The 15,170-nt window shown below is 49.7% G+C and overlaps 1 protein-coding gene across 2 annotated transcripts in view; it reads left to right on the top strand.

Moving 5' to 3' along the window:
- Positions 1 to 15,170, top strand: part of VWF (von Willebrand factor) — a 137,752-nt gene that overhangs the window by 22,822 nt on the left and 99,760 nt on the right. For both annotated transcript variants that reach the window (XM_045466410.1, XM_045466411.1), the window contains exons 7-8: positions 12,452 to 12,668; positions 14,337 to 14,459. In XM_045466410.1, the coding sequence (XP_045322366.1) occupies positions 12,452 to 12,668; positions 14,337 to 14,459 (340 nt within the window). The remainder of the gene's footprint in view (positions 1 to 12,451; positions 12,669 to 14,336; positions 14,460 to 15,170) is intronic.

The raw sequence follows: 15,170 nt of genomic DNA, 5'->3' as shown, positions 1-15,170 counted from the left end.
TCTCTGCAGCTCATATTTCTAACCATATGGTAGCTCCTCAGAAGCTTCTTCCCTTTCAGAGTTGCCTCTTAGGACCCCACTACCAGAACCTTCACCTTGGAGGAGAGGGGGTCTGGTGGGAGGGAGTGCACAGGACTGAATCCTGCCTCTACCTTCTTCAGGTGGTAGCCTTTGTGTCTTGGTGGTTAGGGTGTTGGGAGGGTGATGCTTTAGGTGGGGAAAGACCTCCCTTGATGGACGACCCTACTTCCCCTTGGAGTTGGGCTGCTGGGGCTGAGAGAGGAGAAACAGCCTGTCACTGGGGTGAAGCTGGGCCCTTGTCAGCACAGGGATTGTCCTAGTGAGGCAGGGACTCACTGTCTGGGGGGTTTTCTTGGAGGTGTTGTAAGTCAGGCCCCCCTGTGCAGGGAATGACTGGGGACCTGTCAGGAGCAGCGTCTGTAGGGGGAGAGAGAGGCCATGCTGGGTGTGGGGAAGGTGAACAGCCATGTAGTTACAACTGGGACCTCAGCTGATCCTTCAAGGAGCTCTGAAAGCTGGGGTGGCCCCGCTAGACAAGCCTGTCCTGACCCGCTGGTCACTGGATATAGGATTCCTTTGGGCAGGGAGGCTTGGGCTGAGGGCAATGCCTGCAGATGACTCCGCTGTGAGTCTTTACCAGCCAACCCTCTAGGCCGTGAGTGGATGAGTCCTTGGCTTTGAAGGGCATCTACGCTGTACCCCACAACCCCTGTGGGGCCGGCCACTTAACAGCACCATCTCCCAGCCTCCATCCAGGGAGCAACCACCCTGTTCCATCCCACAGGAAGAGGGTGGTCCCTGCTTCTGTCCAGGACCACAGCCATGACAGGACTTGACAGGCCACAGTGGGCCTGTACAGTTCTGCAGGGAGATGAGGAAATCACAGCCATGGGAGGTTAAGTAGCTGCCAAAGTCACCAGCTAACAAGCTTCAGAGTCAGAATTCACTGTCTCTGGCTTCACCCCCCTCCCTCCTCCCTTGTTCTGGCTGCATTGCCTCAGGCTGCTTGTTATCTCTGCCTGTGGCCCTTGAGTTTTCCCTCAGGAGTTGGCTTCCAGGATTCTTATGGTTCCTTTCAGCTCTAAAACTTTGTGTGTTTCTGTGGATTGGGCTAGAAAGTCAGTTTATAAGAAGTTGCAATAAACATTCAGTGGGAATAGGCGGTGATATGTGTCTGGAGATTGGGACAGCCTCCATGGTATTAACCCCCAGTCAGCCCTTGCAGAAGTCTGATCTTCCCCAAGTCTGCACAAAAGTAGAGAAACTCCAGCTCTCTCCTACTCCAGAAGCAAAATAAACAGACACACACACACACACACACACACACACACACAAACACGAGAGAGAGAGAGAGAGAGAGAGAGAGAGAGAGAGAGAAAGAGAGAGAGAGAGAGAGAGAGAGAGAGAGAGAGAGAGAACGCTTCATTACTGGCTGGTTACTCACGCAGTGAGTCTTTTCTGTTTTTGTGGAACAATCTGATCTCCTGAACCAAGGACTGTGTCAGGCACAGGAAAACTATTCTAACTTGATGTTTCATCCAGCTGCCTAGATTGTAAACACAATTTCCAATTTATAAACAAGCACATTCCCAATGCCTCTTTTTTGTGTTGCCAGTGTTTCAATCGTGCTAGGTTTCTGGCTAGCCCACGAACATCCGTGGCACCTGGAACGTAGCCCAGTACCAGCCACTGACCGAGGCAGACCAAGTTCTAACACCCGAGGGAAGGGCGAGGTTGTGTGGAAGAGAGTAGCTTCCTCTTCTTTCCAGGAAAACTTTGAAATATCTGGTCCTTGCCCTTGGTAGTTCCTTGATATTCTCATCCGTGGGCCTCAGCATTATGCTAAAGATATGGGTGTGGGGTCAGGCCACTTCCTGGCTCTGTAACTCTGAGTGACACATGAACTTCTCCAAGCATCAGCTCCTGCAGAGTAAAATAGGCATAGGAAGAGTGGCCGCTGCACAGGACCACAGTTCAGGATGAGAGAGAGAGACTATGGGTAGGCTGTTTAGCCCGGTGGGGCTCAATCCTATGAGCTGTTCTTGTTATTATTATCATTATTTATTGGCTCCTGATGTTCTCCCGCTGTCTGCTCACTGCTGCAGCATCTGTACTATGGGATGGGAAGAAGCCAGACACACTCAGGACTTTAAGCATAAACTCCAAAATTAAATTTTTCCCCCCACCCTCCTCCCAGTTGTAACCCCATTCCTTTTGGGGAGCTGAGCCCAGTGCGAGGTTAGGAGAGAAGGTGTCTGGGGGCGCCTGGGTGGCTCAGTTGAGCGTCCAACTTTGGCTCTGGGGGCGCCTGGGTGGCTCAGTTGAGTGTCCAACTTTGGCTCAGGTGGTGATCTCGAGGTTTGTGAGTTCAAGCCCCGCTTCTGGCTCTCTGTTTTCTGCAACAGAGACTACTTCGGATCCTCTGTCCCTCTCTCTCTTGGCCTCTACTCCGCTCACACTCTCTCTCTCAAAAATGAAAATTAAAAAAAAAAAAAAAAAGGAGAGATGTCTGAACACAGCCACATCAAGGGGTGGGGAAGTGACAGAAGCCAAATTTTCTTCCAGAGCTGCTCGGTAACCCAAGTGAATTTCAGATTGAGTGCCCTCAAGGATCATGTGCAGTGAGGGGCAGAAAGAGAGAGTTTTTATCATTTCTGTCTTTTATGTCCTAACTTACCATTTTGTGGCTGGCAGGTGGTTCACTCTCTCCACCCTTCAGTGTTTGCTAGGCAGGGGTGGGATTAAGGCAGGGGGTGCTGCAGTGGTGAGGTCGTGGTGGGTCCACATAAGTCCTTCTGATATTGAATGGCTCTTTGAGGGCATGGGTTTTGTCTTACTTTATTTTGCAAACACAGGCCAGCACAGAGTAAGTGCTGGATGAATATTCCCCCACCCTCGGAGTACAAAGGAGTACTCCCATTTATCCATAAGAAGTGGGAGATGAAGACAGGGTTTTCACATGGAGAACCTGATACTGGGTTGAGTTGAGGAGGGAGACAGGGCACTTTGTCTCCTGGAGACGAAGGGGAAGGAGGGACAAAGAATCCATGAGAAGCCTTGTTTGTCTCCCTGCCAACCCCCCCCCAACTTTTGGAGGCTCCAGCTGCAGGCTTGCTACTCACTTTGTCTCCTGGGTGCATTAAAGTTCTTACTAACCAGCACCCTGGGAGCAGCCTGAGAAATTGGTTACCAAGTTCTTAGTGCTGGGCTGAGGCCCCCAAACGCACCAGACCTCCCGAGGCACAAGCTCCTTCAAGCTCAGAACTAGCTTCAGGGTTGTTTACCTGAGAAGGGAGACCTGACTTTGTCTCAGCCAATCAGGTTGTGTTCACTCAAGTCTGGGGTGCTCTCATTGGTTGGGAAGCACAGCGACTCATCTCCTGGGAGGTGATTAGTGCCATCTTTGGAAGGAATTGTTCACAGCCTGCTTAGTCCCCTGGGCCCCTGGGTTCAGAAGTCAGGTCTGGTAAATGGGCATCATTTACAAGTGCTTGCCATTGTGGCTCTAAGGACTATTTTGTGGTGGCAGAATGTTCTGTGGGGAAGACTGCATTGACCTAAGAACTTTTCTTGAGAGCCACCAGAATCTATTCTCCCACTTCTCTGGGGCATACCTTCTTTCCAGGCTGGTAGCAAGGAGTTAGCTTCTTCTGAGGAAGGTCGTATTACGTATACCTAGGGGATGAATGTTTCCTTGTTATGCCAACAAAACCCAGTGCCTCTCTACTGGGACTGAATAATGGCTTGTTTGATTGCATGCAAATTTACAGTTTTTTCAGCTTTAGAAACAGAAGGCAGGGCTGCTAGATTCTGGAGCTCAGAGTGGCAGACCCAGTAGTAAGAAGCCTCAAGCTCTAAATGCTCAGATAATTAATGATGATTTCAGGTAACTCTACTACACAATTAACATTTTAGAAACATTCTTAGGTTGCCTTTTTTTTTTTTAAATTTACATTCTTTCAGTTTGGGTATTGTCTGCAAGGGCTGAATCTTATAAAAGGATCCTGTCTTTGTCCTCAGTGCTCACTATAGCATGAAGCCCAAGGCTGCAGCTGGTCCATCCAATACTCTTGCTAGTTAGAAAAAGGTGCCCCTTCCTGAAGGCACTTTACCGCTGCCTATTGGGAAATCACCATAATAATCATTAGAAATGTACATAGAATGTACGTGGACATGTGTGGTGTCCACAATGTGAACGATAACCCCGTGGCATATTGCCATTGTACACTGTATGACCTGCGGAAATATATTCGATGGTCATGACCGTGGCCTCACTTCCGCTGGGAAATGCAGTTGCTGCAGCCATCCTCCTCCCCAGGATCACCTCTCCCAGACTGGGAAGGCCATCTCCCGCTTTTGCTGCTGCCATCTGCATGTGAGGTTGCTTTCATGGCTCCGGCTCCAAGGATTCTCTCTGTGTTCCCCAGAGTTGGTCCTCAAGATGGCCAGTCTTTCTTGAGAAGACCGAGTGCACCATTTATCACTCAGCCTTCTGGTGGTGAATTTTCCAGCAGCAGCAGCAGCCTCAGGCAGGTGTCTGGAGCAGAAGAAAAATTTTAAATCAACGTCAGGACTCTTAGGCTTCTCATAACTCAGAGTGGCAGTGAGCCCATGTGCTTGTGGTGGGATGGGCGTGACCTTGACCAGGGTGCTTTTGGGGGTTTAGCCTTATAGCAGAGATCAGAGGCTGCCACAGGGTTTCAGAGATTGCCCTCATATCAAGCAGAACATGACTTTTTAGTATACTTATTTGACGAACCCTTGAGGAGGGTCAGATGAGGTTTTAGTACTCAAGCTTTCAATTCAAAGGCCTTCCTAACATAAGAATCTCAAAATCCCTTAACAAGTGGCTTTCTTTCCCTTTTCCTTCCCCTCTGGTGAGGAGAAGAATGAGCAAGAATCTGATGGTGCCTATTCGAACATATTTATTGAGGTATTTCGTGTGGCTTGGGTGATACCAAACTATGAAAGTTGGATTGCAGTCCTGTTCAGGGGACAAAACACATAAGACAAATTGAACAACCATGAAAGAGAAAATGCAAATGCCATCTTGGGTCAGTAGAGGACGAATTACCAAAAGAATGGTGAATGGTATTAGCTCAGGGAGTCAGCTCCTATCACAAAGCTGATGATCTTTCCTTACTGGGAGCAGGATGAGTAGAGTGGTTCCACCCCCAGAGCTTGGACAGACCCCAAACTGGGAACCTGAGGGTGGTGCTTGGCCCTTCTCCCAGCCAGCCAAGCCCTGCCCTGATCCCTGATGATTGCTCACATGCCTCCCAGAAGACCAAGGCACAGGGTGAGGAGGGTCCGTTGGGATACAGGGACTTCTGTGACATATCCAGTTACCCTACTTCTCATGAGGGCTGTATCCCAATCACTTCAGAGAGAGAAATGTCCAACTCCACAAAACAAAACAAAACAAAACAAAACAAGACAAAACAAAACAACACATCCATTTGGTAGAAACCTATCAACCAGTTTCACGGGGGCTTTGTGAGTCAGATCTTGGAATGTGGGTAGGAATCCCAGGCCAGCCAGAAGATATAAATAGAATCAGCCACCCCCCCTCATCCATCCTTGCTGGCTGACCAATGACAAACTGTGCCCCACCACAGGGGTGAATTCTTGAACCCACTACTCTGGGTCAGTTCAGGCGCCAGGCGCCCCCATACCTCCCCCAGGGACAGCCACAGGACACCCACCCCAGGGCTGGAAAGATCAGGGCCTGGGTGAACAATCTTGCACTTTATTTATTAGCTTCTCCTTTCTTTGTTCACTTCAGTCCTAGGAATGCCCCCTCCCTTGTCCTTCGTCAGCTGTTTGGGAACAAACACAATAGCTAAGCTTTAGATCTCTTGCCACTGCTTTTTCTCTTCCCCGCTGTCTGCCACTGGGGAGATGAGCTTCTTTTCTGTCTCCCTCCCTTGAACCGCCTTGGCATCTCCAGAGAAGAGGCCTGGACTTCTTTAATGAACTGAAAATGTGATTATGTTGGGCTACAATTGGGTCTGCGCACCCACCCGGGCAGGATGAAGTCATGGGCTGATGGAGCTGGGCTACATATCTCTTGACAGCCTCTGGCACCACAGACAAGTGATGAAGGAGGATAGAAGTAGCCGATGCCGGGCACTGGAGCCAGGGAGATGCTGGAAGTGTGCAAAAGAGCTGACCATCGTATGTCTCTGCCAGAATGTTCAGCAGAGAGCTGAGGAGAATAACCATTTTCGAACTGTGTGGCTAGTATGGACAACAGACCGATGATAGTAGCTCTAAGCCCTTGATTGCCTTTCCTGTGTAACCTCGTTTAGTTTTATTTTGCAGCAACTGGCTTCGATAGGTATTGCTGTCTGTGTTAGGAGTAGGTTCCTCTGTGAGTGACTGTACACCCAAAGTAACAAGGGCTTACACAACATAGAAGTTTATTGCTCTTTCTCAGTGTAGAGAACTTGGGTGGAATGTCCAGGGCTAGCACAGGGTACCACGGTGTTGAGATCCAGGGTCCTTCTGTCTCGTTTCTCTGTTGTTGTTGACGTGAAGCTTCCAGTTCATGGTCCAGGATGGCAGCTCATGCCTCAAGCATCACAACCATATTCTAGCAGTGGGGAGAGAAGGAGCTAAGAAAGAAGGGGACGTTGCCTGGAATGTTGCCCATGACCCTTCTGCTTATGTTCTAGTAGGCAAAGCTTAGTTATGTCCATTCCTGGCAACTGGGGAGGTGAAGAAATAGAATCTTTGTTCCCAGCGGGCATGTGCCCAGGAGACAGTTGAAATTTGAAGGTTCTATGACTAAGAAAAAAGGGAAGAACAGATCCTGGGCAACTTTCAATCTCTGCTACACCCTGCCTTCTTTATAGGTGAGGAAACAGGTGCAGAGGGGCAAGATAATTTTCCTACACACACACACACACACACACACACACACACACACACACTATGGAAGTGACAAGGTTGGGATTGCAGTCCAACCATGCTTCTAAAACCTGTGCTTTATCTGCTGTACTACACTGTTGTCTAACCTGGTTGTGAGGAAACAGTTGGCGAGGTGTGGCTCGCCAATGTGGCAGTTTCCACATTGAGGGTGTGGAAAACCATGTAAATGGTGGTTTGGTGACAGGTGACTGACCTGTGGGATGGAATCAGGCTTTGAGCCCTGCTTGGTACAGCAGTTTGTAAATTACTTAGCTGACACTCTTAAAAATGATAGAGGATGGGAAAGAGATTTTCTGTCTCTCTATTTATGTATTTAATGTTTATTTATTTTTGAGAGACAGAGACAGTGTGAGCAGGGGAGGGGCAGAGAAAGAGGGAGACACAGAATCTGAAGCAGGTTCCAGGCTCTGGGCTGTCAGCACAGAGCCCGATGAGGGGCGTGAACTCATGAACCTCGAGATCATGACCTGAGCCAAAGTTGGATGCTTAACTGACTAAGCCACCCAGGCACCTCGGGAAAGAGATTTTCTATGGATTATCTATTGATTATGGATTTGGATTTTCTATTGGTACATACTATATTAGACAATAAAACAGAAATATAAAACATATTCACTTAAAAATAATAAACACATTATATTTAACATGGATGCCATATTTTTAATAAAAAGAACTATAAATTCCAAAAGAAAATGTGGAGAGAGAAAAATGGCATTGTTTCACAGTTTTGCAAATCTCTTTCCTATCTGGCTTAAGAGAAATCAGCTGGATTCCCATGTCAGCTTCTGTAGTCAGTCTGTTGTGATATCACATACCATGTAGCCTCTGGAAAATTCCACTGGACACTCATGAAAGAGTGAGAGCATAAAGGTCAAATAACATCTTAGTATTATTATAAAAATATTTTTGATCTTATGGAGCCCTGAAAGGATCTTGGGAATCCGTAGGAGGTTCCTGGACTACACTTTGTGAACCACTGACCTAGTTAATGTTTTACTCTCTCTATGCCTCAGTTTCCAAATCTGAAAGACTGTCTCTCTTGCCTTTCTCCGAGGAGGTTTGCGTTCTTCGAAGGTGTTGCAGGCTTATGAAGGGCAAGTTTGTGGGAGCAAGTGCTGAGGCGGTCTCTGAAATAACTGTTTGCTCTGGGGACATGGGTGATGCGAGAGAAGGGGCGTGGGGGGGGGCGGGGATGAGCTGGAGTCAGATCCTAAAAGGCCTGGCCTTACTGCCTAAGGAGCTAGGACTTTGCCCTTTAGGCTGTGGTGGGACACTGTCAGATTTGCCTTGTATCCTGACCTAGGCATATGCTAGAGACCTAGAGACCACATGACCAGTGCTTGCTGAGTGAAGGTTTAGTCACCTCCTACCTGACGACGTCTCTCCCCAGGATCTGAGAGGACACGAGGTCGGCTCCATCTTGGACTTTTTTTCTGTCTTGGCACCTGGCCTGGCCTGGCGGGGCTACCTGTGGTGGAGTGGGGAAGGCTGGGGGGAGAGGCACCATGCTGCCCTGGGGGCCCTCAGACGGTGGTCATGCTACCATGACCTACTAGGCCAAGTTCAGGCCAGAGCTGACCAAAGGAAGACTGGAGGGCAAGATGGAAAGACAAACTTTCCCTTTTGTCTCTGTCGAGGAAGAAATCCTAGCCAGATTTTCAGGTGCAGACACAGAGGGCGAAGGCATTGTTCTAAGAAGGGAGGTGGCTGTTTCTGCAGAAATCCACTCCCATCCTGCAAGCAAACAGTCAGAAAACACCCTTCTTGCTGCAGCTTTCTATAAACCATTTAGTACCTCAAGGGACCTCCCAGGAAATGTGCTGAAATACTGGTCTCATTCTTCCTCTGAGCAGGGAACAGACATCTTTGGGCCAGCTGGAGATGGGTCATGCCGGTCTCTGCCCCACATTGCTCTCAAAGTGGGAGGAGATGTCTAGACTCCTGGGTCTCTTCTTTCCTCTGGTTGACACTGTGCTTGGCTGGTGAGAACCCTAGGTATCTGGTCCCTGTGCCTGTGTGAGATGTCCTGTGGGCTGCTCCAGACCCTGTCCTACAGCCTAGGTGATGACACTATCACTCCCATGGAGTTGCCTTTTATGGGTTTTTCTCTAGTTGTAAATCGTGGGTGAGGAGAAAGGTAGGCAAGAGCCTGAGCATCCAGTCTTCTCTGGGACACCCTTGGCTGCCCTTTAAGGGTCCAGGAACCTCACTTTCTGAGGGAAATTTCTCATGGGGCACGCTGTGGCATTTCCATGGGGGCATTTCCATGGCAGAATGGAAAGAACTGGACGCAGGCCTCAGCCTCCTCCCCTGAGCCTGAGGAGAGTTGTAGACCCGCCTGGTGCAAAGAAGAGTTGGTCCTTCTCCCATCACCCCACTTGAAAGAAACCCACTTTGTTCCGGAGGAGTATGAGCCTCTGAAATAGCAGATGAAGGAGAGCAGCCCCTCTGTTAACCTCAGAGTCTCCAAGATGATAGTAGTGTGATAATGTTGTCATGGCAACCATTCATCCCTGTTTAGCCTGGGGAGATGGAGATGGGGGGAAAGGGACAAAGATGTCCTTCTGTCCTGCTGGTGAGTTGCCCACCATTCTGGAGGATAAGCCTATTGGCAGAAGGGACAGGAGGGACCAGGATTCTCTGGTGACCAGGAGATCCATGATGATAATATGGAGTAGCCATTTATTAGATGAAACTTTTACATGGGTTATTTCATTCAGTCTTCACTACCATCTCATCAGATAGGAGCTGTTACTATTATCCCCATTTTGTAGAGGAGGAGGGGTTAAGCAAATAGCCAAAGGTCATACAGCTAGCAGGTGGAAGAGGCAAAACTCACATCTGGGGCTGTGAAGTCATAACAAGTCCAGGGACTCTTCCTGGCATTGTCTTCAGAGACCTCAGTTTCCCCTGTGTAAAGGGCTCAGGGTGGCAAATGGAAGGAGGCATACCATAGCCCAAGACCTCAGCGGTCACAGGTGACCCTACTGCCATCTTCATTCATCGACTGCTTGCTCAGTGCCAGGCACTGCGGTGCCTTCCCACCACCTGCGAGGCAGCGCCTGTTGGTATCATTCCCATGTTACCCAAGGACACCCTTCTCCAGCGAGGCAAAGAGGTTTGCCTCAGTCCCCACTGCCAGGAAGTGGCAGAGCTGGGCTTAAGCCAGAGCTCGCTCTCAGCCGCACAGTGGGTGTGGAGTCTCCAAGCTGATGGGAAGGAAGCCAGAAAAGTGGAGTCCTGGAGGGAGTGCCGCTCTCAGCCGTTGGCTTCCAAGATGTGGGGCTGCTAATTGTCCTGTCAGGCAGGTCTGCAGCTGCAGCTTCGCAGTTCAGCAGCCCTCGCAGCTGCGGCTTTGCTAACAGGCGGAGGGAACCAGCCACACCCAACTGCTTGGGCCAGCTGGCCCTGGACCTCCTTCGGAGTCCCTCCTGCCCCCGGGCCGGTGTGATCAGGTGCAGCTGTGACATTCCTCCCTGCTGCCTAGTTCCGATGGCAGACTCTGTGCAGGCTCAGTGGGGTGTGGGGGCCCCAGCTCAGGGCCCCTGTGGGCAGGATGTGGATTTTCCCTGGGACCACAGCTTGTCCCTGGAGCTGCCAGGGCGGGTCTTGAGGATGGTGAGCAGTGTTGGGTCAGATTTCTATTCCTCCGGGCTTTCCACGTTGCCACAAAAGACCCCCCTCCCAGCCTGGCTCTTGATTTACACAGGCTTGCTCTGGCCATTCTTTGGTACAGTTTGAGCAGATTGGATTTCCTTCTCTTCAAACCTATCATTTCTTCCCTCTTTTTTACTGTCCCTTTTGTGAACACTGATTTCCTCTGGTTTATCCTTCAGGACTCAGCCTTCCATTGAGATGCTCTTGTAGTTCTTTCTTTTTAGCTGAAGATTGCTTTTGTTTTTTTTTTTTTTTAAGTATTGATTTATTTATTTTTAAGTAGGCTCCGTGCCCAACAAAGGGCTCAAACTCACGACCCTGAGATCGAGAGTCGCGTACTCTACCGACTGAGCCAGCCAGGCACCCCTTGGCCGAAGGTTTTAAGTCCATGTACTAATTCTCCAGTCTGAGAGCATGTCTATGCGTGAAAAAGCTGATGCCCCAGCAGGGAGCATACCTATGGTGACCATACTGTATTGTCTCAAGTCCAGGACATGTCATTGTTCCATGTATCACTAAGAAAGAAAACCTGAGGAACAAAGAGAAGGAAAGTAACTGGGAGCGAGAGGTGGAGAAGTCACACTGGGGAAGCCTGTTATCAGGGCCAGTGATTATTCAACTCAGTTAGTTGCCTGATTTACTTTGAAAATAGTGTGAACAAATTAAAAACAAATTCTTTTATGTGCTCTGTACATTCTCTTTGGGTTTTGTTTTGATCAATATTCTGACACAGAGGACAGATGCCACTCTAGACAATTTGAATAAAAAGGATTTATTACACCAGGTCAGATGGCTTAGCGGTTATTAAGACGGCTGAATGAAACTCTGTAGGATGAGAGTCCAGAAGACATTCTCAAGTCAAAAAAAAAAAAAAAAAAGCTGCCAATTAAAGTGTGTTATTGATTGTAAGATGCACACTAAGTTCAGAGATTTTATTTTATTTTATCTTATCTTGTCGCAGAAAGAAAATTTTATTTGCAGCAAAGAAGGAGCTCATGGGGAATGGCTTCTAAAGCTGTGCCTCCCAACTTCAGAGGTTTTAAACTTCCAAAAAAAAAAAAAAGTACATTTAGAATCATTAAGACACAGAACACAGAGATGTTTACAAGTACAATATATAGGGATGTTTGTGCTAACATGTTACTAGAATAGTCAACGACGATTCTGAACCTGCCCTGTGTTGTTGGGTTGAGGGTATCAACAAGGTGGCAAAATCCAAGGACAGCCCTTGCCTGGCAGAGGATCTCAGGGACATTTTCTAGAATCCTAGCTTGTTTTTGCGGGTAGGAGCTGGTTCTGTCTGGCCCCAGGAATCACCTGGTGAATGCCCGGAAAGTGTACTGCACCCCGATATGCTGAATGTAAATCTCAGCAGTGTCTGCTTTATGCAGCTCCTGGTGCCGTATCCTCCTGTATGGTGGGGAAGACCCAGATGGGGAGAGGGGTCTGCTGGGTCAGTGCAAAGCAGACCCTCGTCTGCATTCCTGATGGCCCGACTCCAAGCTCAGTACTCTTCACTCCCCTCCCTCTGCTCGTTCCTTTCCTAGGACCCCGCCTGTCACTGCTGTTCAGAGTGTCAGTGCTGTGGGTTCTGCAAGTTCAGGGCTCAATCTGGGAGATAACCTGAGTCTCTGTCCATCTCTTGTAGCATGAGTTCAGGATTTTGCCTCTGATGGCTGGACCCTTTAATCTGACAAATGTTGATAAGCACCTCCTAGATGTCAGGAATGAAGGAGCTTCCTCGGTTTTCCCGGCGAGAGCGGTTCTTCGTGGAGCCACATTCAGGAAGCCGGGACTGCGGGGTGCTGTTCCGCACTGAAGTGGTGTCTCATTCCTGCAGGGCCTGTGGGAGCAGTGTCAGCTTCTGAAGAGTGCCTCGGTGTTTGCCCGCTGCCACCCCCTGGTGGACCCCGAGCCTTTTGTGGCCCTGTGTGAAAAGATTCTGTGCACGTGTGCCCAGGGGCTGCGGTGCCCATGCGTGGCCCTCTTGGAGTATGCCCGGGCCTGTGCCCAGCAGGGGATGGTCTTGTATGGCTGGACCGACCACACTGCATGCCGTAAGTCAGCACCCACCCTCCCAGCTGGGCATGAGTGGTGTCTGTCCTGGAGTGTCACTAGGGAAGCCCTGGGACAGTGTCACGATCCTGGGCCTTTGCCACACCCCAACCGGCCGGTGCCTGCAGGGCCTCCAGTGCCTGGGCCACCTGGTCACAGAGGGCTGGCCCGCAGGCGGAATCCCCTCCCTTGAAAGCTGCAGCTGGGAAGACCTTCCCATGCCTCTGTTCTGTGCCATGCCTCCCCGCCCCCCCCCCCCCCCCCCGCCCAACTCCCTCGGGAAATCTGTTGCCTGGACTTGAGAAACATCCTCCTTCCCTCATGGGACCCTCAGCCATCCTGATCCCAATTCACATCTTCACTGCCTGTCTGTCTGAATTGACGAGGAACAGGGCGTTGTCCCAACTATCCATGGGGTGATCTTGGAGAGCCTGGCAGGCTGTCATTACATCCTTCTCTTGTATTAACCCAGCCTTCCTTCCTCTGGCCACACTGCTTATCTGCCCCTCCCCCCCCCCCCAACTTGGTGATGCCCGGGGTTTGGATCTCCCAGTCTCAGTGGGCCCCTCATCATTGTCATTGTCACCATTCCCACATTATCGTAACTGAGTAGGAGCTTCTCTGGTTACCTTGTAAGAAGCTTCCTCTCTCTGCAGACTTTCCCTAGATCAAAAGCCATGCAGATGGACAGTCTGCGATAATCATACAGGTCATCCTGGCTGATAGAGACAGAGTGGGGAGCCCGATATTTACACCACACACATGTTTCTCAGTGTGTGTTTTTTCAGTTTATAAATTAGAGCTTTTATCTTTGCTGTGGAGGTGTGAGAAGGGGGTAATTAGCAGCTGGTTTCTCCTCTGTGAGGTGGAGCGGCTGAGTTTTTAGTTTTTTGAAGATAGGGTAGGGGGAGATGCCTGACATATCTTGGAGGAGAAGGGGTTGGGGACAATCGTTTGGTGTTGTGAAGCCCAGAAAAGAGCGTTGGTGTGTTCCAGTTCTTCAGCTGCTCTGAGCCTCAGTTAGCCACGAGGTCGAGAGACTAAAGAGAGCCAGGCCCTGCCCAGGAGGAGCTGGGTCCAGCGGAAGGGGACAGATGTTTAGGCGATAAGGCTCCGAAGGCAGTCTTGCAGCACAGTGGAAGATAAATGTGGAGTGAATGTCACCCACGTGGGGAAGGTGGGCATGAATGGCGTGCACCCCGTGCTGGGTGGGGCCTTTGGTTGGGGCCAAGTTCATGAGGAAAGTGGGGCCCTTAGAGGAGGGGTGTGATGGAGGACACATTTACCTCTTGTTTGGCCCCAGGAGGACATTTATTTTCAGCTTAGAGGAGTTTGGTATTACTTTGAGAGGGTTTTAGGTGAAAGGGACCAAAAAAATCCCAAGCTCTTCATGGAAAACAGATGACTGAGGGGAAGGGGTGGTGGTCCCAGGTGACCCTGTTGAGTCTTGGCCAGGCCTTACAAGATGGAAGATGTTCCTTCAGGGGAGGGTGGTTGGCAGGATGGTCTTGGAGGGCATGTTGGCCATTTGGGTGCCATTGGGGTGAAGAAGGCCCCTGGGGCCCTGAAGACAGAGGGGAGCAGCAAAAGAACATGAAGGCTCTGAGTACATATGAGGCTCTCTCTGGGAGGGAGCTGCTCTGGGGAGACCCCTGGCTTTTCCATTTCAGGACCGGCATGTCCTGCTGGCATGGAGTATAAGGAGTGTGTGTCCCCTTGCGCCAGAACTTGCCAGAGCCTGCACGTCAAAGAAGTGTGTCAGGAGCAATGCGTGGACGGCTGCAGCTGCCCTGGTAATAAACTCATTTTATTCACAAATCCGAGACCTTGCCAGTGCCCTGGGCTTGGGGAAGCCAGATGAAGGCTACTTGTGTTTGCTCCCCATTGCTAAAATCAGAAGCCTTTTATTTATTTTTTAAAAAGTCTTTGTACCGAGTGATCAGGATTGAGCTGGCGTTTATTTGTAATTGATGTTTTCCTGTTGTACTGTATCCATGAAAGCGCGTGTGTCTAGGAAACAGAAGGATGATCTGGGCTCCAACAGTGACTTTGTTTGGGGAGCATGTGACCCAATCTGAGCTGCGGTTTTGTTTTCTCAGTGAAGTGTCAGGGAAGCGGTCTGAGTGAACGATCTTTTAAAATGTCTCCTGGGTTTGCCACGTGAGCTCAACTGAAAGAGAGCTTTGCACTAGAAAGTTTTTCTCAGGAGAGACTGAGCTTTGGTGAAAAACCCCGTTTAATTACAGAGAGTGAGGCCTGTGTGTTTGGACTCTCCTGACTTGCCCACTGGGAAGACCTTGAACAAAATTCTTGCCTCCTTTCTTCACCTGTGGAATGGAGATTAATAATGCCCTCTCTTTCATTGCATTAATGTGAAAGGTCAACATCACACAACAAGTTTTTGGAGCTTCCGGGGAGAAGCCCTCAGCCTAGACTCCTGATCCCCTCACTGGTAGACCTTGAGCAAAGCCCTTTCCCCCATTTCTTCAGCAGTAGAGAGGAGA

This window comes from Leopardus geoffroyi, chromosome B4 (assembly GCF_018350155.1).
Source record: "Leopardus geoffroyi isolate Oge1 chromosome B4, O.geoffroyi_Oge1_pat1.0, whole genome shotgun sequence".
Taxonomy (NCBI): Eukaryota; Metazoa; Chordata; class Mammalia; order Carnivora; family Felidae; genus Leopardus; species Leopardus geoffroyi.
The sequence above is the reverse complement of the archived record's forward strand: the minus strand, read 5'-3'. Positions and strand labels throughout refer to the sequence as shown.